This window comes from Drosophila suzukii, chromosome 2L (genome assembly GCF_043229965.1).
Source record: "Drosophila suzukii chromosome 2L, CBGP_Dsuzu_IsoJpt1.0, whole genome shotgun sequence".
Classification (NCBI taxonomy): Eukaryota; Metazoa; Arthropoda; class Insecta; order Diptera; family Drosophilidae; genus Drosophila; species Drosophila suzukii.
In genome coordinates, this window is record NC_092080.1 from 9016546 (window position 1) to 9044277 (window position 27732).

General features: G+C 41.7%; 4 protein-coding genes across 6 annotated transcripts; 2 read left to right on the top strand and 2 right to left on the bottom strand.

Annotated features, from left to right (window-relative positions):
• Positions 1 to 139: 139 nt before the first annotated feature.
• Positions 140 to 18291, top strand: LOC108018792 (SUN domain-containing ossification factor). 3 transcript variants are annotated; one of them, XM_017086380.4, is made up of 6 exons: positions 140 to 383; positions 454 to 1014; positions 12980 to 13188; positions 13319 to 15291; positions 16277 to 16976; positions 17039 to 18291. In XM_017086380.4, exons 1-6 carry the CDS (start codon positions 331 to 333, stop codon positions 17806 to 17808), a joined length of 4266 nt encoding a protein of 1421 aa, XP_016941869.2. In that variant the 5' UTR covers positions 140 to 330; the 3' UTR covers positions 17809 to 18291. The 3 variants fall into 3 exon arrangements, with proteins under 3 accessions (XP_016941869.2, XP_070851510.1, XP_036669125.2); XM_036813230.3 differs by lacking the exons at positions 140 to 383; positions 454 to 1014 and adding exons at positions 12736 to 12784; positions 12863 to 12884; XM_070995409.1 differs by lacking the exons at positions 140 to 383; positions 454 to 1014 and adding an exon at positions 12611 to 12884.
• On the bottom strand, positions 18229 to 20889 carry LOC108018810 (eEF1A lysine and N-terminal methyltransferase homolog). Its single transcript, XM_017086399.4, has 8 exons — positions 20716 to 20889; positions 20495 to 20617; positions 20193 to 20429; positions 19921 to 20128; positions 19229 to 19847; positions 18983 to 19175; positions 18791 to 18930; positions 18229 to 18733 (listed from the first exon to the last, which is right to left on the bottom strand). The coding sequence occupies exons 1-8, from the start codon at positions 20805 to 20807 to the stop codon at positions 18324 to 18326; spliced, it is 2022 nt and encodes a 673-aa protein (XP_016941888.2). The 5' UTR covers positions 20808 to 20889; the 3' UTR covers positions 18229 to 18323.
• A 383-nt stretch (positions 20890 to 21272) lies between these two features.
• On the top strand, positions 21273 to 26717 carry brun (trafficking protein particle complex subunit brun). Its single transcript, XM_017089503.4, has 10 exons — positions 21273 to 21853; positions 21922 to 22686; positions 22742 to 23595; positions 23650 to 23893; positions 23946 to 24502; positions 24558 to 25042; positions 25106 to 25299; positions 25358 to 25549; positions 25612 to 25819; positions 25901 to 26717. The coding sequence occupies exons 1-10, from the start codon at positions 21655 to 21657 to the stop codon at positions 26169 to 26171; spliced, it is 3969 nt and encodes a 1322-aa protein (XP_016944992.2). The 5' UTR covers positions 21273 to 21654; the 3' UTR covers positions 26172 to 26717.
• On the bottom strand, positions 26474 to 27590 carry LOC108021024 (transmembrane protein 230). The gene is made up of 2 exons (XM_017089504.4): positions 27288 to 27590; positions 26474 to 26931 (listed from the first exon to the last, which is right to left on the bottom strand). Exons 1-2 carry the CDS (start codon positions 27498 to 27500, stop codon positions 26743 to 26745), a joined length of 402 nt encoding a protein of 133 aa, XP_016944993.2. The 5' UTR covers positions 27501 to 27590; the 3' UTR covers positions 26474 to 26742.
• Between the last annotated feature and the right edge of the window lie 142 nt (positions 27591 to 27732).

The following is a 27732-nucleotide window of genomic DNA, read 5'->3' on the forward strand; positions in this document are numbered from 1 at the left end:
GGTACTTCGATAGCCCGCCTATCGCTTGACCCGGCCATCATTAGTTTTTTGTTGTTTTACGTGCGCGTTGACATTTTTGCAGCGCTTTTAATTTATTATTATTATTTAAACTAACAAATTAAGAAGTAGGATGTGTAATAGTACCTAGATCAAGTTCAAGCGCCGCAAAATCGTTGCCTTTTCTTACGAGACCCATGACAAAAGCGCTGGCAGGACGATAAATGTATCTTTTGGCGAACGTCTGCCTCGTCAGTTTTGCAAAAATAGTTAAATAGTAAAAGCCAATTAGGCTTTAGGCCACGGTTAAGTTAAGTTAAAGCGACTAAAACGATGCACATGCGACTGCATTTAGTGCGCTTTATGTACATAAATCTGCTGCTGAGGTGAGGAAATCAAGCGACTTTCTATATAAGGAGTGTTTTCTAAGTGCTTTTCCGGATTTTCCGATTGCAGCTGCTGTTTCTGGTTGTACGACAATGTGGCAGCTGCAGATGCACAAACGCAAAGTAGCGATGGAGATTCGGTCCCGGCCGTGGGAACTATGGATGCAGCTCGGAAGACTCACTTAAATCGGGAAGAACCGGCGGCGCTACCAAAACCGGATCCTCCGCCCCCGCCCCCCGACGACGGAGCAGAAGTTCAACTACCCGCTCCAGATGGTGGTGAACCCATCATACTTGCGGCATCCTCTGCGGAGTCTCAATCTGGCAGACGGCCAATATCGGGGGACACGTCAGAGGGGGAGGAACGGCCCACGTTATCCGCACATCAACGTGCAAGTAGCCATAGTGAATATGTTAGTGAATTCGATTTAGCCGCTGATGGTGACGCCCCCTCATCCACCGCCCAAGTGCCAAATAATCAATTAAATTATAATAACCGTAATAATGACGGACAAGTGCATAGTTTTAGTGAATCACAGCAATTAGAGCAACCAAAGGAATTGGAGGAGGCGGAGGTGGTAATACAATCGCCTCAGCTGCAGCAACAACAACATACGCAGGCGGAAGAAAGGTGAGTGGTTTATTGATCCTACACTCGCGGGCAACATCATAGTGGTTATAAAGAAGCTATTAAGGTAAACATACGTCAGAGATCTTTAGAATTTCACGTTTAAGGTGATTCAATAATGAGTTGTTCAAATAAACAAATATTTAAACATGTTTACTAACAAATACAAAAATTACAGACCTTCTTGTTTATTAGTAACTATTTTTAATTTAAAGACTTCCTTACTAACATGTTTATAATTAGAAGAAAGAAGGTTTTGAATATCACTATAGTAAAATTGTTTCTTTTTTAAATTATTAGAGCAGGATCCAATTTTTTTCCCAAGAATGCTTTGATTGTACATTATTTTCCCCGGTGTCGTGTTGTATACATACCTATGCACTTGACTTAGGAACGACTGGGTTTTTACTGATAAGTTCTTGTGACCCACTGACGTGCCTTTCAATTTGTGTTTCCAGGGGTAGTATGTATTTCCCACTGGCGCAATTTCAGTTATCAATACGAAAGTATTTCCCAATCGACGTGACTTATTTGCTTGAACTTGAACATGAATTAAACATGAGGGCTACAACAAAGGCCAATTTCATTTATTTTGCCGAGACCAGAAATGAAGGGAAGAATCTGGAATAAAACGATATAGGGGCAGATAAAAAAATGGCAAGAAGTTGCATGTACGACTGAAATACAACTCCCTTTTTTCATATATTGTTTGATGATCCCGAAAAACTGGATTTTTATTCTCAAAAAAAAATGTTGTGTAGGTATTTATATACATGCGAAATTGTAAGCTCTGTTTTTTGAAGCTGTAATTCAATAGACATAGTGTGGAAAATTTTTTCTTGTGTTACATGCTTTTAATATTCATTTTAAGAAGCTGAAGAAAATAGATTAGGTTCCTGGGCAATGGCCTTCATCTCTGTACAACTGCTGTTATCAGCTGTACTTAAGCAATTCGTTTATTATATAGGGGTTCCTCTGCTTTCCGACAAAACCTTATCCGCACTCCGGGTTTGTTGTTGTCACGTCTTGAAGTTGCGGGCACGCTTTGAGTTCGTTCACATGCTCTGCATGCAACACATCGACATCTGGGTGAGATCAAAGATGCCTTTCACTCTTTTGCTCGCTGGCAAGGTCACCGCTGAATGTTTTGCTGGTTTGCTGGGGGTTTGCCTTTGTTTCCTATAAATAGCACTGTCCAATAGTATTATTATCGATGGGCTATATGATACTATCCGCCAGCGACGTGTGGCGTCATGCTCATTTGTTTTTTAATTTTATTTTCCCAGGCATTTCCCAGAGTTCTGTTTACTTTACTTGCACGCGACATCGCAAAGGCACTTACAATTGCTGATAATTGTTTTGCTGGCAGGCCTCAGGTTGTATGTATTTCTCATACGCTATGTATGGTATAATATTACATAGTATACAAACCACATGCATTTATTTACATTTCATTGATAGAATTTTACCCCCGCAACTTGATATTGATTAAGTGCAGTAATTGCTTTCTGCTACGTAACTGGGGTCTATTTTTAGACGGTTTGTTGGCGCCTTTAAGCAATCTTATCTGGTTATAGATTTTATGGGTATAGTTTTGTTTTATGGGAATTCTCATCGTTTGGGTTGGTACCTATGAACTTAACTTTCAGATGTGTTAACTATTTATATTTGCTTAAGTGATTATTAAGTTATGTTGACTTACTTATTTTGATGACAATTTCTGGAATATTTTTCCTAGACATTTCCATCTACCAAAGAGTTTATTAGAATGCTCTGGTTGAAATTTAAAGATTGTCTTATTAATTGCTCGTCTCATACTAACATAATTATTTATAATTAAGTACTGCTATAATAATAACATTTATATCGTATAGCTGCCGCCCAATTCTAGAAATTCCTTTCGCCAATTTATGTGCTTATATAGCCCTGGGTTTATTAGGTTTTAGCAGTTAAACCGACATATGGTAAAATATTTTAAATAATAACTCATTCGGGGCCATTTCGTAACCGGGGGCCAAACTATATGTGAATTATATACGAAACTGTCTCTGTCCAGACGTGATCGCCCAATGCCCGAACCCAGTGCCATTTCCATACCATACCATACCGATTCAAATCCAGCGTAGCTGCAACTCCAACTCCAGAGCTCCGGCGATCACCCACGCGTTGTCTTGTCACAATGCCTTTTGCCGGTAATTTGCTTTACAGTTTTTCAATTTATTTTCCCCCACCCGCCTCCTCGGCGTGAGTGTACTTTCTAAATGCCTCCTCCGTCAGTCAGTCTGGGCCTATCTATTGGTGGCCGGCCATTTCATTCATCCAAAAGAGTAGAAAAAAAACCAAACTACGGTTTACGATTCGCAGGTACTGTGGGTGCCACAAGTTCCATGGAAAACTAAGATGAGACAAAAGCAACCTGTTTCAAGTTTAGACTTAAATACACCAGAAAGTTGATATTCCTTTATTGTTTTAAGCTGGAGACAAAGTACGTTTTGTTTTAAGAGTTCTTAAGAAAGTGTCGAACTCATAACCTTAAAAGATCATACCAAACCTAAAAATGCCTTAACTAATTCATTAAAGAATACAAAAAAAAAAAAAAATTAAATACCCTTAAAGCCAATAAAATTACTAATGAACTTGTGCGAAGAATTCCTAATTATTTATACCACAGTTTCTTTCTAGACTGTAATTTTATAAACACCAAACAGCGATAAACACCAAACCATTACGAGGTATCGAAGTGCCAACTTTTATTCGCGCAGATCCTTTAAAGGCTTCGTCGAACATATTTCCATATCGTTTGCGACTTGATTTTAGTGCAGTGCTTTATCGAGGGTGGTAAAAGTGTTAAATGGGATCGAATCAGACCTGGCTTCGATTTGATGTCATGTTTGTGTCTGGCTGGCCCCGTAAATGGCTTTATCAGTACGAAATTTACTTTCATTTTTTGCATTTTCCTCGAACAATTTTCGCCAACAACTCCTGACAGACATAAATAAATTTTTCCAGCCGCGTCGGTAGCACGCAGCCGACAGAATCAAAATCCATTTTGGCCTTCCAGACATTTCACACATTTACTGACAGAGACCAAAAGCTGTATATAAAGTAGTTGGTGTGTAGTATCCAAGTATCTGGCAGGTGATCGGCGAGCGAATCTTTCGCTGGTCGGGGAATTACTTTCACTTTCGATGCAAAGGACTCTCTAAAGAGATTTTACAATTTGGGCTTTCAAATGCATCATGATCTTGTTTAGCGTAATCAAACTTGGCAAAAAGCCATTATCATGTGTGTACGTATAATAAAGCTCAGTTGCACAGGGAAAAATGTTGAAGGTTGGAGGTTCTACGAAAATATCTATTTTAATATTATAATATCTTTTTGAGTAATTGAGTGTTCTATTTAGGTGAAGTGGTTTTTATAAAAAGTTTTCGATCGTAGAGCTTGTTAGAAATCTGTTACTGACGGTAAATAATGGGAATATAATAGTTTAACCAATCAAAAAAACAATCTTTTTCTGATAAATGATAAAGAATTCAATGAAAAAAGAAAGAAAGATGTAACTACATCGAATTGCAAATGTATTAGGGTCACAGTATAAAAATAAACATTTAAATAAATGAAAAAAACTTATTATTCTTTATAATACTTCATCTTTTGTATTTGTATATCACCGAGTTTAAACCGATCTCTATTTTTTCCGTGTGTTCCATGGACTTGGCGATAAAATTCACAGATCGTTGAGGCGATCAGCCAATTGGCACTTATGCAAATGTCTCGGACTTGCAGCTTCGGAGGATTATTTTATACATATATATATATATAGTATAACTACCGCTGATCCGCTGTCAATGATCGCTCAACGATCGTCACAAACGATCCACTCCCACGACCGAATGGAACGGAATGAAATGATCGATCTTATCGCCACGCCTCAATGTCCGAATACTTAATTGATTGTGAGCGTGCGCCCATTGACTTTCGTCAATCAATTTTGATCGCTGATCGTTGATCGTTGATCGCCAGGTGATCGCCGATTACTGATCTCGTCCAACTGCATTGATTAAGCCGCTGTCGTACGCCTTCACCTGTCTTTTTTCGCTAGCATTCCTCTCGTATTTTTCATTCATTTCTTTTTTTTTTAGGCGCCTCTCTAATGAAAATCGGAAAACAAAATAAAAACTCTCGCGATCAGCGGAGAGAGAGAAAAGCCGGTTTCTGCCGGCATTTTCCTCTCATGTCTTTTTGCTCCCCTTGTTTTGGTCTCTTGCATTTGTTATTTGTTACTGATTATCTGGCGAAAAAGCCGGAGGGGTTGGGGAGACCAGACCCCCTAGACATAGACGTAGACGTGTAGACGTTTTGGCATCGTGCGGAGTGAAAAATGTTCGAGACGCGTAGGTGTTCCAATGGGGGTGAAGTGGGTGGTGGCAAGGCAGCTGCTGCCGCGACTTTGAGTTATTATACAGTGTTTTTTTTGTTGTTAAACAAATTAATACGAAATTCTTCAGTGGAAACTGAGTAAACTGTTTGTTTGCTTGCACTCTTGATGGAGGTTTATTGAGTTGTGGGAGTCCATTTTTTTTGTTTCGAAAAAAAAACCTGCATTTTTGGAATATCTTTATAATTAAATTGCATCATTGCAATCAAATTATGGATTTGCATTTTTTAGTTGTTTTCCGGAGGCAGAGATCCTGATTTATTTACATAACCTGTCAGCTTCGCAGATACGATCATCTACATAGCCATAAACATAATATGCAAAATGCATAAAAACATGCACTATCTAAACTACCGATCAAGGATCTTGGCAGCCATCTTAACACAAAGTTCAATTGCTTCGCTGTGACCTAAACTCTGAACTGGAATCCACCCTCTAAGGCACTCAGAAAAAAATACCCATAAAATCCCCAGCTGCAATTGCAACTTTCTTTCGCAGTTTAGAGCCCCTTTCCTGATTATGCTCCCTCCGCCCCTGAACGCCCACTCAACTAACTGAAGGCTCTGCCAATACTTCAACCACTTAACAACTCGTATGTGTGCCTAACTATTTTTTAAGACCCACTGAGAGAAATAATTGCTATATTTTGGTTTAAAACCCTTTTTGGTTGTAAATGTTTTTTTTCTGATTCTTATTTGTAGAATTGAAATTTTAAATACAATGATATTTTGTTTTTCATTTTCTTGATTAATATTCATCGATATATGTGTGCCAACTTTTGCTGTACACTGTACGTATGGCGACAGATATCCAGCAGAGCTTTTCCCTGTGTCCGCTAATGGAAGACAGCCGACTGATTCAAACTGTTGAGCTTGGGAGATTTTTCTGAAGGATAGTTAAATAGAAATCCAAATTTAATAAAAGTTAATGAAAAATATTTTTTAAAAAATAGTAAAAAAAAGTAATGGTAGGGTAATTTAAATTTAATGGACCCTTAATTTTTCCCTGTGGAGAGTTTCTGTTATTATTGCTGCTGCCGGTTGGTGTTGCATTTGCTGCCGATGTTGCTGCCGCTGTTGCCATGGCTCATTGTGTAAGCGCTTTGGGTTCGAAAACACTTTCGCATTACAAGTGTTTATCTTTCAATGGCGTTGCTGCGGCAAGTGCAACAGCAAAAGCAACAGCAACAGCAATCGCAATTGCAACTGCAACTGCTGCAGTTGGCATCGTTCAATTCAATTGACACTTTTGGCCCGCATAACCTTTTTGTTGCCGTGGTTGCACAAAAGGAGTCAAAACAAATTGCTAAACACACACGCATCAAAGACAATTGGCGGCACTGTGGCTATGTCTTTCACCCAGGCAAATTTGATTTTATAGACCTTATTTGTTTGGCCAACAGTGCAATCTGTCTGTGCCCACGTTGCAAATTTACGATTAACAATTTCACTTTCCGTTGCACTTGCAATTATGCTTGGCTAAATATTTGCTCATATTTATTGGCCTGATGTCTCTGTCCCAGCCATCGATCGCTATCGCCGGTCATAAAATATATATGTATACAGCCCAGACTCACGGGGCAAAGTAAGCATTTTATATTCATAAAGATAATACGAGGATATATCCCAGTTATTTTCTTGTATAATTTTTTGTTTTTCCCCCATTTTTTGGGCCTGGCCCACGCTGCATGCTAATGGTCCTGGCTGGCCAACAGATTTAGACATAAACCTGTCACATGGCGAGGCCAAACCCCCAGACCAGCGGGCTTCCTGTGGAAAAGGGCACTGGCATCTAGGCATCGCCATCGCCATCGCCATCGCCATCGAGATCGGGGATCCATTGTGGGGGCTAAAGCCGTTTCCGACACCTTTTGCCACCCAAATGCAGCTGTGCCCCCGGGCAAGGAACACAGCGCAATCCATTCGGCCCACCAAAAATGCTTTGGGAAAACTGTCTTGGTGTGGAAAATCTATTTTCCCCCCCTGCGCCGCTGCTGCCTGCTACCGCCTGGCAGTGGGTGGAAAGCCTTGAGCTGCTCGCAAAATGAATATAAAATTTGAAATGACTTTCCTGATCGGTATTTTTATTGTACCAAAAAAGATATAATTATTTAATACATTTTTATACTGCCAATCCAAATTCAGCCAATTAAGGTGACACGAAAGTTATTCGAAAGTAGTGAGGGGATGCATTTTTTTGTGTAAGGCAATATATTTTATTGATTTAGTATTAATTTAAAGCCACAAAAAAAGAGAAAATTAAATATATAACAATTTAATTGGGTTCATTAAATGCTTGATTAATTTTGTTACTTTTTCGTATGTTTACCAAATATATACGGTTGGCTACTTTTTTTAGTATGCCCAAATTTGTTTTTAAGTTTAGTACTTTCTTAAAAACAGAGTTTACTTTTGTAAATATTTATTTAATTATTTGGTAGCACAGCGCTTCAAGTTTAAGATTCAAGGGTTCAAGGGTTAAGATTAAAGTTATTTATTTAGTTCTACTTTTAAATTAATAAAAACAATTTTTCTCAGTCTCTTAATTGTTTATCAACTACTTACATCAAATTTTCGTAGTTCCTTAATCACTTTTTTTTTATTTTCCCTTCTTTAATTGTATGATATCTTGGTGAATAATTGGTTCGTGATTTATTTTATCACTCTCAATGTTTTAATAGTTCGGCTGGCGTGTAACTTCCTCAAGAAGGGGCCTTTGAAAAATGATCTACTCACACCTGAGCGCATTTGAAGTATTGCCTCTTTTAGAGGCTTTCCTTTCTGGCCATCAATTTGGATTTTTTTGGAGGCAACACACACAGAGGCGTTAGTTTTTTTTTTTTTTATAGAGAGAAGGTGGAAGCTGTGCGACAAGTTTGCCGGCAAAATGCAGTCGATGCCGCTGCTTCTCAACTGCAAGTGCAGGCCGATGCGAGATGATTGCGAGATGTCGATGTCGATGTCTCGGTTTTGCTGAGGTAATGCTCTCTTTCCGACAATCTCTCTATGGGGAGAGACACCATACACCATATATATGTGGTATGCCTCTTGGAGCTCGAGCTTGTTGACTCTCCGAGATATGCCGTCAAATATATCTGCACACTTGGACCACAATTACCTAGAGCCGACTCCGTAATACGTTCAGTTCTCATTTCGATTTCCAGTGGTGCGATCGTGCGCTCCGCTACCTTGCCGGTGGTGCCACCTCGTCCTCATCCTCCCATCGTTGGGTGTTTGAGATCGTGAATCGGAATCCTATCTTCCACATAGTATCCTTGATATCCTTGTCAACCAACGCGATCGCGTGTGTGTGTGTGTGTAGATGTGCCTGCAGTGCACTTTTTCACAAAACACTTGATTTTTATTCGGAATCGTCAAGTAATTGCCGGCACAAAGAGAAAACATAACAATATATAGTTAGGATTTTGGAAAAACATGTTTTTAACCATTTTGTATGTTAGTAAAGGATTTCTATATTAAGTTTTAAAGTACTTTTTATTCGAAAACGTAATATTAAAAGAAAGACGATTTTTATTAAAATATAAATATAAAAAGTTCCAATGACAAAAAATATTCAAACTTCTTTTTAGTCATTTAAAAAAAATTTTAAACCCTTTCTACAAAAAAACCAAACATTTTTATTAAAAAATATAAATACATAATTTACCTTTATTATCAATGTCAAAGAATATTTAAAAACATTTTTTAATGATATAGAAAAAAAATTGAAGGACGTTTCCTAAAAATAAACCAAACATTTTGATTTTCATATCGTTATATTTTTCCTTTGTGTTCCAACAAAACAATGATTCCTTTTAAGGACTTTCTATTAGGATAAACCAAAACATCAAGAACCACAGCTGATATCCTTTTTTAATAATCCCCAATCAATGTTTACTATCCGCAAAACGTAACCTGACCCAAAAATTGATTTCGCATATCGATCAAGTAAATATGAATAATAGCTCTTAATTGCAATTATTTCCGCCAACACCTACTGTTTGTCAAGTGGCAATATTGATTGTGGCTTTGGCTCAGTTGCTGTTTGATCTGCCAACCGGATGCCCATTAAGCTAAACTGCCACCAAATGTTTATAATTTAGTTTGTTCATCAAATCACTATTTGTAGCCACTCTAAGTTGTGCAAATTTTGATGGAGAGCAAACAGAAGTCGAGAGATTTGCGAGGAACAAATACTAGATGGTTGATCTATAATAATTGTAAGTGGGTAAGAGCACACCCACAATAGAAAATATATAGTTGTGAATTTGAGCGATATTTCATGTGCGGGAGACATTTCAAAGCTGTCCGAGAATAACGACAAAAGACATTATAAATATTTCAACCCGCAGACCAGACACATAAAAGATATATAGTGAAAATTGCAATGATAATTAACATTCATTTATGTTTTCATAGTTTTGTTTTGGTTCAACTTCATCGAATCTTTTTCTGGGTTAACCTCATGCTTAAAATTTGAGTTTGCCAATCATCCCTAATTGGGTTCTTAACTGTTATTAACAAATCGTTAAAATACTAATAAATAAAATTCAGTAGGCAACTAAAATTTTTATAAATATTGAATATATTCGTCGTTTTTTGGGACATTTGATTGATAAATATCAAACTGCATAAAAAGAGAGTTCCTCTAAAAGAGCTGCACCTATAAAATATTTTCACTTTTCACACTCGTCAAAAACTGAGCCAATTTTCACATCGTTGCTGGAATATGTATGTTGCATTTATTAATTTATTCAAAATTCAGCCGAAAAGAAAAGCCAGAAATTCCTGACAAACGTGTAGACAAGTTGGTGCAAAAAAAAAGAGAAGAAAATATCAAGAAAAACGCAACTGCCGGAACGGCCAGGTTAACCCAAAATGCCTTACATGGGTTGACTTACTGCCCAGGCAGACAGTTTGAATACTTTACCATGCGTTGTTGTTCAGACAAGTCATAAATATATATGTACGCATATATATATATTCATAGCCAGCTGGGGAGTTTTCCTTCTTGGGACCTGGGACTTTTGGAGGATTGTGGGCGTTGTTGACACGACTCGCGGCACAGGCCAATAATTATTATAGAATACCTGGGTATAAGAGGTAAATTTACATATGTTGGCCTGGCAGAAATGGGAAGTCTTCCGCGAATTGGACGCGTTTAACACCTTGGTTAAACACCTATTTGATACACTTTTCCTTTAAACTAAGAGAAAGAGGAACTAACAGTTGCAAATTTCGGTTAATTAGCTTGGGACCTTTAAACGAACAAAATGGATGGAGTAGCCTGCATTTACCGATAGACACTCTCTGGTTTATTATGTAATAAAAATGCATACAAATGTGCGCTAATAGTTGCATGTCGCCCCTCGAAATGCCCTTTTTTCTCACCTTTTTCGAACCACTTTGTTTCGTGAGGGCTTGAGAGATTCGAGGTGGGCCAATCCACTTAAAAGTTGAATTTTTTGTTCCCTACTGTCATCTCAAGTTTCCTGCTTGTATAAATGAAGATCAGTTGAAGATGATGCCGAGGCGGCGTCTGTATTTGTAACTCAGAAAATCTTGAGGGTTTGATATCAAATATATGTTTAAACTTTCTCATAAGTCCATATTCACCATGTTAATAAGTTTTTGAAGCTATTTACAAATAATAAAGTAAAAGCAGCTACATTTTTCGCCCCTCAAAAGATTTCATTTGGTTAGGTCAGTTACTCACTTTTCAATTGCTTTTGTGTCTTTTTTTTTCAAAACATCATTCATTTGTTGTCTTTTGATTATGTCAAAAGCGCGTTGAAATTGTTGAAATTATTTACAGTATACTCGAGTTCGAGATTATTTGTATTTTTATGCATAATACTTGTTGCTGCTTTCTTTTTGGTGATTGATTTGTAGGCAAAATATTTGTTTTTTTATGTATTAGAAACATTTTTTACAACGTAAAAATAATAAATAATAATAATAAAACAAATAATTTCACTGTCTTAACTGTGCCCATTTAGGAACTAAAATACATTTAAACTAGTAGGGATTTGGGCATTATTATAACAGACTAGGCAAACACTTTTTCTTTAAAATACGTATACTTATTCTAGATCTGAAATCCACATTTAATTCTTGTGACGGAAATGGGAAAACCCAAAGAAAGGGGAGAAAATAATCTGATTGCGACTTAATCTCGTGCATAAAGAAGCAGGAAATCCACATGTATAAGCGTTTTATAGGCAACAATAGAGCTCCAGCCATGACATAATATATTTTACAATTAATATACGTACATATGTGCTATACGCACAAGAGAAAACGCATTTAAAAGGCCCCTGTAAATTCGCAATATATTGTACGAATTTTTGAAAGCGGCCAGTGACCAAGAAATTAAAACATTGAACTGACAAATATATATTTTGTCTATATCTGCCAAAAATAATTGCGCTTATCACGTTCTCAATTTGACATAATTTGATCAATTTATTTATAAACTGTCAACGCCCCCACAATATTTTCTTAATACCGATTTTTGACACAATTTCTATTTTCACGCACATTTCCTTGAATGGCATATATAATGTCCCACATAGTACTATTCAGTCTGCTTAATTAGATTTATGGCTTTTACATTTCCCATGTCAGATTCTTTCTGACACTTGAAATCATTTTTACACAAAAATTCAACATAATTGCAAAACTGCATTATATATTTTTGCAAAATTGCAGTCACCAAAAATGATATTATATTTCTATTTATAATATTGTTGTTTCAAAATTCGTTTCAGTTCTAAGCTCTTTAAAAGCTCTTTGAACTGTGTGTTTCCCAGAATTATTAAAAATTAAAATAATTCTCAGTAAGTTCATGTCTACCAATAAATAAGCGAATGTTATCACGACTGCACTTCAAAAATGGATCATTGAGTTCTCGCAGTGATGTCTGGGTTTTTTTTTACCTCCCCTTTAAAGTACCCCTCGCGTTTTTTCACAGCTGTTACGAGTTCACTCTTAAAAAATAAAATAAAAACAAAACGTTCTCATTGTGTATTGGAATACTGTTTCCATATTTACATACTTTGCACCTCCACCGTCAGTCGAGTATTATGGCTTGCTCTAGATATTTGCTTCTCGGCAATCAGCTGTATAAGTTTCCAACGTGGCTTTTAAGTTATAACTCAGTTCTCACTTGCTTTGCGGATATAGGCTAGTGAGATATTAATTCTAAAGCAGGGTCACAGCTGTGGTTATTTGATCAACCAATACTTATTTAAACCAATTATCACCTGCAATTAGAACCCCAAAAAGTTTAATGTAAGAAAAATGTTGCTACAATTAGTTATGAAGTTCATTTGTTGTGAGTTGAAAAAGCTGAAAACAAACCTGACCATGTTTCTAATATTCTTCTGGATTATATGGTTCTCTCAAATAATAGCCATATCAACGGTGTTCATGAGGTGGGATATTAAATGTACTTTAAAGCCTTTAAAATAAACAAACTCTGAGAATTTTATTTTTATATGTATGTATTAATTGCGCAATTATATTTTAGCTTTCCAGAGATCATTACGGAGCTGCCAACTGTCACAATTACAGAGCTGCCTCTGGATCGTGCAAAGAACCGCTTGGAATCGGTTATCCTGGATGATTCCCAGGTTACAGCGGGCAACCATAGTGATGAGGAGCAACACCAACAGCAGCCATCTCATCAGGATCAGCCCAAGAAAACATTTGAGGCTGACAAGGAAGTGCCTCAAAAGGGTAAGAAAACTATTCCAAAGTAATGTTAAACTTAAGTTTAATTTAATTTAAGTTTAGTAAGCTTCAAAACGATCTACTATTTTAACTACTTATTTTAATAATAACAAACACCTTGATCTGTATATTTCAGATGAGCAAATGCCGAAGATAAATGATCCCGGAGGAGGCATTGAATTGGATGGATTAGCCACACAGGAAGCTGCTCCAGCCGGTGAAAGCAATGAGACCAGCGAGGAGTTGCAACCTGCAGGAGGATCGACTGGATCACCTGCAACCAATGAGACGGAGACCACAGCGAACCTGACGAACGGCAACGAGGAGGTGCCCATGCCTGTGTTCTCCGAATGGGCGCAAAAGCAAATGGAGGCCGAGGCCAGCCGAGAGCAGGCCATGGAGCTGGAGCAGCAGGTGGTGAATAACTCTGCCCAACGCAAGAACAACACGGGATCTGCGAGTGGAAAGCCGCCGCTGCTAAAGCTGCGATCCAAGAACTACGCCTCGCCGGATTGCGGAGCTAAGATCATTGCACACAACTCGGAGTCTAAACACACGGAAGCCGTGCTCACCACATCCACAGATGAGTATATGCTGAGTATATGCGAAAGTCGGATTTGGTTCGTTGTAGAGCTATGTGAGGCTATTCAGGCCCAGACGGTGGATGTGGCCAACTATGAGCTTTTCAGTTCGTCCCCTAAAAACTTTACAGTGGCCGTTTCGAAGCGATACCCCACCCGAGATTGGAGCAATGTGGGACGCTTTGCTGCAGAGGACAAGCGAACAATTCAGACCTTTGAACTGCATCCACATTTATTTGGAAAATTTGTGCGCGTTGAAATCACATCGCACTATAACAATGAGCACTTCTGTCCACTTTCGCTGTTTCGAGTGTTCGGCACCTCCGAATACGAGGCTTTTGAAACGGAGATTCGCCCTAGCGATGACATGGATGATTTCTACGATGACTATGGAGCCCAGGAACAGAAGGCAGCCGTGGGCAGTGGTGGTAACATCTTTCAAAGCGCCTCGGATGCGGTGATGCAGATTGTTAAGAAGGCTGCCGAAGTGCTTGTTAAACCCACAAAGGCTCTTAAGTGGTCGACGGAATCGCTGATTTGTCAAACGCCTGCATTTGAAACGTACAGCTGCAGCACATGTAACAGCACCTTGGTGGAGAGGATTAACAGCCTCCTGTCCTGCCAGTTCCAGCAACTGCAGGTCCTTCTCAGTCTCACTCGTTTGAGGGCAGATCTTCTGCAGAGTCGCGTGTGCCAGGAGGATTTCGGCATAAGTCTAACAGGCTCAGATTTCTCGAGTAAAATGGGCAAGGAACAGAGCTATTTCCTTACCATGCTGCCTGCGGAACATGTTGGTGCCATGTGTAAATTGATACAGGCGGAGCAAAATGTTACCGATCAGCAGCAAACAAAAATGCAGGCGATAAAGCAACAGGTCAGCTCGCCAGAGAAACTGCAGGATAACGCCACAGCATCGGGAGTTCGGCTAGAATGTGAGAGCAGCGAAGGTGGCCAAATAAGAAAAACCCCTGAGAAGGAGCCTTCAACACCTAGTTTAGAGGTTGTGTTGCCCGAATCCAGCCAAGAAGTGCCTTCGGTGGAGGACCAGTCGTCGACCTCTAGCGAAACTATCTCCACCACGAACTCCACGCCAGCTGATGTGAATATATTCAATATGCCAGCGGATTCGGAGGAAGTGGTGCCAAAATTGCAGCTACCTCCGGAGCCACCTATTTCAACAACTTTGGAAGCCAGCGATGTGGACATCTCCACCAACGCGCCGAGCACCAATGTGCCTCCGTCCTCCAATGAAGCTTCGCTGACCGGAGATCTAGCCATTGAGGAAGGTAATCCGGCTAACTGGGAAAGCATTGACAATCTACTGACCACCACGGTGGCTTCAATAACCGCTGGCGGTGGAGCAGCTGCCGCCGCAGCAGCTGTGGTGAACGGAAACGGCCATCTGGGTATGACAGGCGCCACCGGAACGGTTGGATCAGCCACGGGATCCGGTGTGAATCTGCAGCAGAAGCTTACGAATGGCGCCCAGTCGGAGAGTGTGTTCATCAGGCTCTCCAATCGCATAAAGGTGAGTGCCACAAGCTGCCCCTGTCGAGAGTGCTTTCGCATATTTGTGTGCGTCATCAGTTGGCGTGCAAAAAATAAACTAGAAACCAGTAGGCAACACCCACGCAGGATAAAGTGGGGGACAGTAGAAGCCGAAAACAAAATTATACACTAGCAGGGACTAATGTAATTATATTTTGAATCGGGTGTTAACAGAATTATTCATCAAAGGAAATTATAATATAATTTTCTTAAAATACCCTTACAAATTAAAATACCTTTAGTACCCTATAGATTGTAGATTAAACACTAGGTACTATTTTCAAACTATAAAGGCTGCTTTCTTTAACTTCTAATTCTTCGAAAATCGGACAGATTTATAATAAATGTATTAACATTAGACTTGGTTTCATGCCACTACCTAAGGTTCATAAAAGTTCTTGAACTTTCTTAGCCGTCTAAGGGTAACCCATATTCGACTTCCTGCTCCCAGTCTTTGTATGACTTGTTTATAGCCAACTTGCGTGCCGGCTGCTCATTACAAGTGGCAGCCACTTCCCGTTTTGGACTCCGCCCAAGGATTGTGTAGAGGTTCATCCTTGTAACAGTTCTGCCAGCCAATAGGCTACCTTGGCGACCGACGTCATCAATATACATATGCGAATTCATTCGAAACAATACTAAAGCTACACAAAGAACAATTTTCATTACGCTGTGTAAAATCTGATTTTCATGAAATGATAGAAATATTTAAATCTGGTATTTCTTTTCATAAAAATATTGAGTGTTTTATCTTTTACAAAAAAAATTGTAGAATATTATATATAAATGTCTTAAATGAAGAATAATATCATCAATGTCATATTTTGAATGTATGCTGATCAATTTCGAATTAAGATTTATAATGATATTTCATATTTGGTGATGTATATTACCTATTTCTCTCTGTGTTCCACCCACAAAATTGCTAACCACTGGCGTTGAACGCCGCTTTCTGTCTTCCATAGGCGCTCGAACGGAACATGTCGCTGTCGGGACAGTATCTGGAGGAGCTTTCGAGACGCTACAAAAAGCAGGTGGAGGAACTGCAGCAAACATTGACGCAACAATCGCTCACGGTGCGTCAGCTGGAGGATCAGAGCCGGCGATATGTGGAGCAGGAGCAGCTGTACCAGCAGCAGAGCGCAGAGCTGGCCGGTGAGGTGAGGGCGCTGTCCTACCAGGTGCAGGCCTGCATCCTGGTCATCATCATTGTGGGCACCTGCATCTTTCTGATGCTCGTTCTCGGCACCGTCTACTATCGCAAGTTGCGTCGTCAGCAGCAGCAGCTAATTAAGAAGGATCACCCGGGCAATCCACCTGTGGCTAACAAAACTAAACTGGATCGCCGCAAGTCCTACGAACAGATGCCGAATCAAACCACGCCCAAACAACGACGTCCCAGCGAGGAGGCTATGCTCATTCTGAAGGAGTGTGGGGACACCATCTTGCAGGAACAGAATCATCCAAACAGGCAACGCAAGATTTCCGTTTGCTATGGCAGCAACAATAATATTGCCGCCAATATGATAAGTGCCACCACAAACGGCGGTGGAAATGTACGGAGTTCGCTGCACAGGCGCAAGGGAGCCAAACACTCCTGGCACAACAGTCTGGATACCACGGAGGCCTCTTGCGGCGAGCAAACGGACAAGTTCTTCGATGTGGGTAAGTATCGGATTATAAAACATCGATAAAAGCCAAGTGTGAACAACTAATTCCCGTTTCAGACACCCTCAAAAGCGTAAAGCAAAGCTCAGGCAAGGCGGGCAAAAAGAAAACACAGCAGCAACTGCAACAACTGGCTCTAAAACGACAGGAATCCGCGCCAGCTAGCTTCACGCAGGATCTACTGGCTGAAGAACCAGCCACGCAAAGCGACTTCGATGAGAGCCTGATGCTGGACAGTGATGATCTGGCCAACTTTATACCTACCAGCGATTTGGCCTACAACGAGTTCATGCCCGAGGGACCATCTGGCTACCAGATACTGGACACAGTAGACGGGAAAACCGAAAAAGAGCCGGGTGCAAAGAAATCGCGACGTCTGTCGTCGCCGGCGTTCTTCAAGTCGCCATTTAGCAAGAGCAAAAACAAGGGATATAGCTTCAATGGCATCAAGAACAGTCACTCGGTACACGAGCCCACATCTTGGGAGTGGTACCGCCTAAAGCGAAGCGAGAAGCACCAGCAACAACAACAGGCGAAGCTGGCCAGCAAGAGTCTGCCCAGCGCCAGTTTGGACAGCTCGTCGCTGTCGGAAGTCAATTTTCCCCTAAACGCCAGCGCCGGCACGCAGAATTCCTTCCGGATACTGGGCGAGGCCATTCTGTCCTCCGGGGAGGGACGCATCACCCCGAATGGGAATGGCAACGCCACGTCCGGTGGTTTGGCGAGCAGCAGCAGCGGAAGTGGCAGTGGTGGTAGCACCACCTCATCCACCACCAAGAAGAAGCAACGCGCCCTAAACAACCTCTTTCGCAAGGCCTTTGATTTTTAACCAGAACCCAGTGTTTTCATTTTTACATCATCGTATATTGTAACTATTAGAGATTCGGATAGACCCTGCTGGGTCTTGCATTCGATAAATTGTTTGTACAAACGAATTGTTATTTTTTGAGGATTTTGAAGAGGCCCGAGAAGTGAAGAGAAAAGTGAGAGTTCCTTTTGTGTTGCAGTGAGATGCAAATGACTGTTAAGTGAAAAACAACAAATTTAAGTATAGTACTTATATATTTTGTAGTGTGCTTGATTGCGTAGTTTAAACCAGCCTAGGTTAATTGTATACGTATATTCCAAGCCTCGTAATTCTTGCTATATTCGCCCAATCCCACGATTATATACTTTAAGTGATGAACGAAACATTTGCAAATTATTGCCACACATTTAGTTTGTTATTTTTAGCAATTTCTACATAAAATTAGTTAATAGTTTAGTCTTTATTTATAACTAAATACAATTAACATTTATTTAAAATCGTAAATCGTCTTTGCTAATGGTTCTAATTTATAAAGATTATATTTTTAACTCGCTGAGGAACTCTGCTACCTCTAGGGCATCATCACTGGCAAGTTTCGTTTCCTTAACGGCACTGTTCAATCCTCGGCCAGCGGTCCCCATATTTTTCTTCCACTGCTCAACAGTTTTGTACTTTTCATCGTTGGCACAGTAAATAATCTCGTTGATATCTTCGTCTAATTTGTAGCTGCACACAGCGGGGAAGACTTTGTGCAGACTGTCGAGGCCTTCGGTGCGAAGACTTTCATCGCGACACACAAGATTGAGCATGAAGAGACCTTTGGGTCCGATGATCTCCTTTATGTGCTGCAGGATTTTATTGGCTAGGAAACTTTGGGGCGGACAACTCATACCCAAGCTGAGATCCTTGCTGTCCACATCAAACAAAACGGCATCAAAGTGGATATCTAAGAATGAAGAGGCATAACAAACATCTTAAAAAAACCTAAATCGTTGGTTCTCACCTTCATTGCGACAGCGCTCGACGAAATCCAGGCCATCATCAATAACCACATGGAAGCGTTTATCCTGCTTTAGCTCGAAATACTGCTCGGCCACTTCCAACATAATAGGATCAATTTCAACGGCCGTAATTCTGGCTTGACTGGAAAAACAATTGCGTTAAAAAATATTTTAAAAAGAGGACCTAAACCTACGGTAAAGCGGCATGAAGAAAGCTGCAAAGGCCGCCGCCTCCCAAACCGATAACTAACACATCCTTCTCCACGTCCTTTTTGGGATTTTGCAAAGTAGTGGCCAGTTGAACACCCACGGACATGTACAAATGATGCTGGCAGGCCAAGTAGCCAAAGTCAATCTTCTTACGCTCCTTTTTGCCTTTTATTTTGACTGAAATAAAATAAATTAATAAAATTGTACAATTTTATTTTAAATATACGTACTTGTTTTGACTAAGGCTTCCGACTGCACGACAAACTGATTGCTAAGGAATATGAGGCGTCGCAGGGTTTTTCCGTTGGCCTCCACTTCCTCAATGCGGAAATCTCCTGATATTTTTGAGAAGCCACAAATAAGAGTCTCTCTTTTTCCCACATCGGATCCGAGTGATAGATATGGGATTTGCTCATTGAGACCAGCCGGCGATAGGTTCTTTATGCTGTCGGCCAACTCTAGCTTAACTTCGTCCAAGGTACTATAAACTTGATCGCGATGAAGGGTAACCACAGCCAGCCGCTGGAAGTTAGCGGAGTCCTGGAGCTTTTTCCTTCCAACAGGTGTGGCAAAAAGCCACTCCACCTCTCTTCCCTGGGGAACAATGAACGCCGCATATTTGCCCAGGCCTCGTGCTGGCGGCTTATCCAATATGTGGATCGTATAGCGAGGGTTTTGCTCCGAAGGTCGATGCAAATCCATTATCACCTCATTGTGACCAGCTATGTTGGATCTGGCCAAACCGTTGCAAACCAAAGCGGCCTTTTGTACTGAGGAGACTGCGTTGCTCAGCTCAGAAACTGCGGTGAATCTCTGCATCTTATCGTTGCCAAAACCAAACTCCAGGATCTGAAAGAAAATAGACAAAGCAAATTATTTAATTTTCTGCTAAGGATTATGGCAATATATAATGTCTACTTACAGGCATCGGAAGACTTTTAAACTTGGTGGCAACGACTACGAAAACTGGCATTGTCAAGGCATCATCGGCATTTTTCTCCTTGTTGGCCTGTTCCACTCCCAGGCAATGGACAATTCTCAGCATGCAATTGTGCTTAGGCAGGAACTCCAGCAGAAAGTTAAGGATGTGCTCTTGGAGCAGTGAGATGCCCACATAACGGCCACCATTGCTATTATATAGAAAAGGGAAAAAGTGAGATGCATTCGAAGATGTATATAAAGTGGATTTCCCACCGCATGGTCCTCAGAATCTCCTTGAAGTAGTTCTCCACTACAAGCTTTGTTTCGGGGGAATCATCCACAAATAAAGCATCCAGTGTTCCCTTATCCAAAGCTACTGAGAAGCTATCATCTGGGAAGGTCATGGCTGTGGCATCCATTTCTAGGAATTTCATATCAGGACGGGTTTTGGCATTCAGTTCCAACATTTTCTTCACTGCGATGGGTGAGATATCAATGTTTGTGATCTCCCTGAGAGATCATAATAATAATTAGATTTAGTAATAGGTAGGACAGATATAATAAAAAATCCCTACCGAAAACCGGTGTCGTACATATCCATACTAAGTTTTGAGTTACCACATCCCAGCATCAAAATTTTGTCAACCGGCTTGATATATTTATGGATCTGATCGCACAATTCCAGATACTCGCCATACCTTAGGAAATAAAATAAATATTAGTTGAGCAAAAAAAAACACATGTTGCTCTAGTATTCCCCGAGAAGTCCCGAAAAGGTTGTTGCCCATATGCATACCACTCGAAGGCCTTTTCGCCCCGCTTCTTGAAGAACTCGTTCCAGTAATCCGTCTGCGCGAACTCCTCGCGGGTTTTGGGTAGTAAATTCATTGTATCAACAACAATAAAAAGGATGCAAAAAATAAACAATAAAGCGGCAAAATGTGATTGTTAAGAGCATTGCCATTCACTGATTTCTGCAACAGCAGTGTGACCGGAGTACGAAAATATCGGATGATATCCAAAGGTTAATATTAATGATTATATGAATTGGCTTCCAATTTTAAATTTTATGCCCACAAATTTTAAATTTTATGTGGAATGGAACAATAGTTTCAATAAATTCGTTTGTTTTTCAATGAATTTAAGTGTCAAAATGTTAAATAAAAAACAAAAATATTTATATATTTTTCTATAAGTTTTGGCTTAATTTAAACAAAATAAAAACGAGAATTTATTACTTATTAAAAATAAATTTATTTTTGACATTACTTAAATTCAATACGTTTGCCAACACTGTTGTAGTAAATTAGAGTGACTCTGGCAACCGTCAATCTGTGCGATGTGCCATTCACAGCGACTAGTCGACAGGCACTGATTGGACAATTTCTTTGCCAAAGCAAACTGCCAAACGGTTTTCTGCGCTCAAAACGCCATTTACATAACGATTTACCGGGATTTAGGCAATCCCCCAAGTGCCCAACATCGCCCTCCATGTGGTAGTGTCCAGTGGACTACGAAACAGGCCGCGACAACGGGCGAAAAGCCAGGTGAAAGCAGGCGACACTGACCACGAAAAGGGGGAGGAGGTGGTTCCTCTGAAGAAATCGAACCCAATCGACAGCTCCACTACTTGGCGGCGAAATGGGAAACCTCTAGAGCACTCGGCAGATGCAAAGACAACTGGGATCACGATCCTCCGGACTGGGACTGGCACTCGGATTGGTTTTGGGTGTAAATGCGTGCTGCCGTTGGCCTGATGCTGTCGCACGGTGGTGGTGGCGCGGAGCCAGCGATGTCCCGGCCGGATTACGAGCAGAGTGCTCTGCACCACAGCTGCCTGCTGGTACTGCTCCGGGGTGTGGGACCATCCCGTGCCCGAATCCTTCAGCGGGCTTTCGAGAAAGTGCGACGTGTCAACCACATCCGGGTGAATGGTGGGTGGTGCTCCTAGTTGAACAGCTTGCAAACTTCAGTACTAAACAACGTACCCTCTTTTCCACAGATTCCGCTGGCAATCCCCGCTCCATTTGGATCCGCTTCGTTCACGATCACCCTGTGGAGCACAACGATTGGGGCGACTTCCAGACCCATCGACGTCTGTTAGGGCTCATCACCATCGGCAAGTTCGAGAGCCAGACCGAACTCAATGAGCTGTGCCGCCAGCACGAGTCTCTGAAAGTGCGCTATGGCTCCACTCTGTTTGAATCCCGTGCCATTTTCTTTGGACCCGATGAACCGCCTCTGGAAACCATTGGAGAGGTATTAACACCTCCTCCAGCTGGAGGCCGTCGCCTGCAGGATGAGTTCACCACGCCCTCGAACTTTAAGGCGCAGGCCTTCTTCTACCGTGAACAGGATCCGTGCGTAGATCTGGAGTCTCGAATTGGGGACTTTGCCAGCGCCTTGTTTTGGGTCCTGGAATCGCGACGATTAGAGAGATCCCGAGAAAAGGCGGACAAGGTGAGCCTGCTGCTAGCGCCTTTCGAAAAGAGAGATTTTGTGGGACTAGATATGGAGTCCAGGAACAATAGGAAAAGATGCGTGGGTCGTGTGATGAAGAACCTGGCGGATCTGTCGCTGCAAGCCGGCCTTGTGGATGATGCCTTGAGCTTGTACCATAATGCGAATGAGACCTTGAGGTCGGTGGGCGATTCCTTGTGGGTGGGTGCCACCGAGGAGGGCCTGTGTGCCGCCTCCGCCGTGCTGTTATATCCACAAATGCGCGAGATCGAGACACTGCACAGAAACTCTTCGCTCCAGGAGGCGGGTAAGTAGCCGAAAGCCTACATAATTTTCTCTTACTAATCCGTAATCATTTCCAGGCACCTCCCCTTTGAAAAACACCCCCGAGAAGTGGCGTGCTAGTGATGCCACTAAGAAGATCAGCGCCAATGAAGCCACTGTGAACAATGTGGACTCCACCCATCAACAACAGCATCAGCGCGTTACCTCGAACTCATCTTCCTGCTCATCAGTATCTTCCCTTGTGACGACGGCCACCAATTCCTCCGCCTCGGACACGCCGACCACTTCGTCTTCTTCCACTTCGACGATATCGGCGGCTCCGATTCCAGGACACCAAAGAAACGGCGATCTACCGGGGAACATACTCAAGGCGGAGGAGATCACCAACTACTATCGCAAGGCCATTATTAACTACAGCAAATACAGGCATGCAGCCACCATTGAAACGGAGGCGGCTCTGAAGGCCTCGCGGATTTGCATCGAGCAGAATCGACCCCTAGATGTGGCCATGTTCCTGCAAAATATCCTGTACATTAACCTGAGCATGAGCGAAGCGGAGCGTGTAAAGAGATTTGAGATAATTACGGAGCTGTATCAGCAAATTGGATATCAGAGAAAGGCGGCATTTTTCCAACGACTCGCTGCGCTGAAGCACGTGCAGCAGGGCAGTCAAGCGCCTGACTGGAATCAAAGCTATCGCCTTATGTTGGGCAGCTTTACGGGCTATCTGCTTTGTCTGGATCCGTTAGAGGTATTGGAGAATGCTGCCGGCTGGCCGGCGTTGCAGATCGATCTGGTCCAGACCCTCATAACGGCCGCAAGGCGATTAGGACAATCCGCTCTGGCCACGCGGCACATGACCTTCCTGCTGCAAACACAGTGGGATAATATGTCGCCCACGGAGCAAAGCGAAATGGCTGTGCAACTGCAGGTGATTAAACTTAATCAAGAAAAAGAATGAAGATGTAATAGTGATTTTTTGCAGAATTTAAGCGCCCAGTGCGAGGGATCTCCTGTGCCCTTGGTGCTGGAGAATGGCACTGTGATACCACCTGCAAATCTCACGGATCTGCCCTACTGCCTCGATTTTCAGGTTAAAGATCTGCCCGCTCATTTACGACCACAGAGAATAAAGGTGGCCAAGGCGGATAGTGGGCCATTTCTGTTTACGCCTATACATTTCAACTCGGTCGACAGAAGGGACAAGAAAAAGGACAAAAATAAAATAGGTAAGCTAGTACGGTACATGAAGTATTCTCCTTACCAAGCTCCATATTGCAGCTTTCCAGTGGGTGCAAAACGATCTAAGTGAGGTGACTGTGCGCCTGCGCAATCCGCTGCCCTTTGAGCTGGCCGTAACAGACATGAGATTGTTGACTAACGGTGTGGTATTTGAGTCTCTGCCCCAAACAATTGTGCTCCAGCCACATGTGCCCACATACGTGGCACTCCACGGAACGCCCATCGAGACGGGGCAGCTCGATCTGCAGGGCTTTAGCACTCACACTCTTGGCGTGAAGTCAAACTGCCGGCTGAAACATATGCGTGGGCGTAGCTTTCCGCCCAACTACCTGGTGGATGTGATTCCCGCCCTTCCTAGGATATCCGTTAAAACTTCTCTGCCCCAGACAGCCACGTTTAGTAATATGAATAGTGCGGATATCGTTGTGACCTCTGCCAGCCTAACCCTGTACAATGGAGAATCCTCCAGCTGTACGATAACAATCACTAATGAGAGTGCCACGCTACCGTTGGAGCACCTGGAGGTTAACATAAACTCGAATGTAGAGCAGGAGCTGCAGAAAAAGATCTTCCGAATAGATGAAGAAGCTTTGAAGGTGAGATTTATGCCGTAAAAGAGAGATTATAGCTGAAGGTTTCCTTGTTTTGCAGGCCAAGCTGCCTGTGCCTCCGCAGGGCTCCATTGAAATTGTCGTGGATGTTTATGCCGAAGCGGACTTCGTTTGTCCGCAGCCACCGGCTTCGGTGCATTCCAGCGCTGCTGCCGGGGATTACGGTGCGGCATCTCTAACGCATTACTCCAATGCTTCCACCTCCGGGCACGCGAGCTTACCCTCTAGAGTTGGTTCGCCGCAACATCGTCGACACGAGCCACAGAATTCCAGCTTCCGATCGACCTTTTCAGGCGGTCAACCGTCGCTGGCTGCCTTGAGTCTGCAGCCAGGCGGCGGAGGAGGAGCAGGACCTTCTAGTCTGGGATCGCAATATTCGCAGCACATAGAGGCACAAGTGAGATTGAAGTACTCCGGGGGAGAGGCTCTGACAGCGGGCTATTGTCGCCAGTGTGCGGTTTCTTTTAACCTGGAACTGCTGCCCAGCGCGCAGATAACTAGCTGGGATGTTCTGCCCGCTGAAGTGTAAGTTGAAATCCCTTTGTTTTCCATAGGAATTATTTTTAATGTTTTCTATTAAATCTGCAGGGCCTCCCAATTTTACCTGGTACTTGACATTTCCAACCTAACCGCTCAAGAGATGTCGCTCAACTATACAGACACCAAGAATATACTCATCGAGGCCAAAGAGAGCTGCCGTGTGCCCATACCGGTGGATCGCTGCTCCCTGGAGCAAGTGGTAGCCGCCCGGGCAGCCGAGGTAGCTGAGAATCTGGAGAGGGGTACGACTATTTATGTGCAAGATAAGGTCAATTAATAATAATAATTTTTGCCGGTTAGAACTCTGCTTTCGGACGCAGCTTCTGTCGTTTAATGATGCTCTGAGCAAGCTCTGTTCAAGTCACATAGCTGAACGAGTGAAAATTAATTGGCTGTTGACGGGAACAGACATTCAGGGAATCGCCTCCCTGCGAGGCATAGTTCTCACCCAGTCCATGGTGGATTTAACAGCTGTATCGCCTTTGGAGTGGGGTAAGTTGTTTGTGATTAACTTTACCGAAATCTTTATAATAATAGTTGTATTTTGCTTTAAGCCATCAGCTTCCAGGAGACCCCTGTACAGCCGCACAGCGAGATGGTGTGCACAGTGGGCCAGCGGTCGCATCTTAGCATTCAGCTGGCAAACCAATCCCTGCAGCCGCTCAGGAACTTGGTGCTGAGCATCAAGTTTTATCAAGATTACCTGAACGGAATGGAGAATTGCAATTTGGAGACACGCGTGGCCATTTCAGGACCAAATAGGTGAGCGATGAACCAAAAAATAAACACTCACGATATAATATATTCTTAAACTACCTACCTATCCTATTTTCAACCCCTTAGAATTGCGATTCCCATACTGGAGAAGCAGGAGCAGAAACAGCACACTTGCTCTGTGATATTCTTTACACCCGGACGCTTCAAGGCCAGTATCGAGTGTACCAGTAATCCGCAGAAGCAATTGGAGCTGCCGGCGCCTGTGCTAACCCGTTCCTGTCCGGTGGAAACCGAGAAAGTGGGACAGTCTGTCATGTTCTCCTCCAGCTACGATGAGCAGCAGGTTCACGTGTGGAAATTCATTCCGCCCATCGAGGTGACCGTCGTGGAGCAGTGAAATGTTAAATGTCGCTAGTTTAATTTCGTTATAAAATTTCTGTATGTATTGTGTATACTCCCAATCATCCGCGTTCCCGTTAAATAGTTTGATTCCTCCGCTCTGTTATAACTACATAAAACAAATACAAAAATCAATTGTTTGTAAAAATTCTAAACTAGAAACAAAATATAACGTATAACACTGTATATAATTAAGCGCAAACACACATCATATATAATGTACCCTAAGCTTGTTAGAGAAAATGGCCATAACATAAATCTTGTAGAGCATATATCCCACGCCTGAAACACATATACATATTTAAACAAGCGTTACGCAGTGGTGTATTTATATAGATAGCAAATGTTCCGCGCACTAAAAGCCACGCCAAGCATTATACATTTTGATAACAAACTCGTATTTACAAAATATTTTTATACAATTACTGGGGCAATACACATGTATCATTATTAACTAAAAATTAAGATTGTTGCTAAAGAAATTATGCCAATGAAATGTGTGAGTAACTGTAGTGTAAACGCAATAAAACTCTATTTGACGAAACATGGAATTTGGGCTGAACTTATTCTTATCCGAGTCTTCGTATCTCGTCCATGGTGAATCCGTTGCGTTTGAGCATAATACAGGAGAGCACATAGACGTAGTAGCTACCCGGAATGAAGGTCAGTGCCCCGATGATGCCTAGCGCCCACACGCGATCCGATCGCTCTCTGCTCGTATCCGTCAACCAATTTAGGGTGGCGAAGGCAATGCAGATCTGAAAACAAAGAAATACGTGACCAGTAATTTCTTTTGCATTGATAAGGTATCGTACTAAATGGAATGGATAAGTGTTAAACATAATCTGAGTATTATGTTTACTAATAACGATAAATATATGTATATTTTTAACTGAGCTATCTGGTGTATTTTTTACTAAAATACATTAAAATTAAAGATATAATTAAAAAATTAATTTTAATTAGTAATAATACATTACATATGTACATAAATATGACATTCTATAATTTAAAGATATTCAGTTTACAGGACTCATAAGTGATTGTATTAAATTGATAAGGAGTCAAAATATGATTAAACTTTAAAAATAAACTGTTTCCAAATTGTACTTACAATGCCACCGATGAAAAGCAATAGGATAATGACAATGGTTTTCCAGGGAACGGGACCTGGTACCGCCGGTTCTACCCACTGTTCATTGACGAATCCATCTGTCTCGCATTCTGTCTCCACCACCTTGATGTACTCCCCAGAGGCTGCTGGCTGGGAACTTCCACCCCCCGCGTTCAGGCGAAGGCGCGAATCCGATCTGGTGGGCATCTGCATATTTGGACTACTGGCCGATCTTGACCGGGTGCAAATGAAACACTAAACAAACATTTTGAGGCGACTGAGGCATTTCAATGTTATCAGAAAAACAGCTAATGGAGCTGCCAACCTGGCGACAATAAAGTACAGTAAGCCCTAAATAAATAAATAAAATCCAAAGCAGCTATATCAAAAAATTTAATTCTAAATGTTAAAAATGTTTGTATGTTTTTTAAATAATAATCCTTTT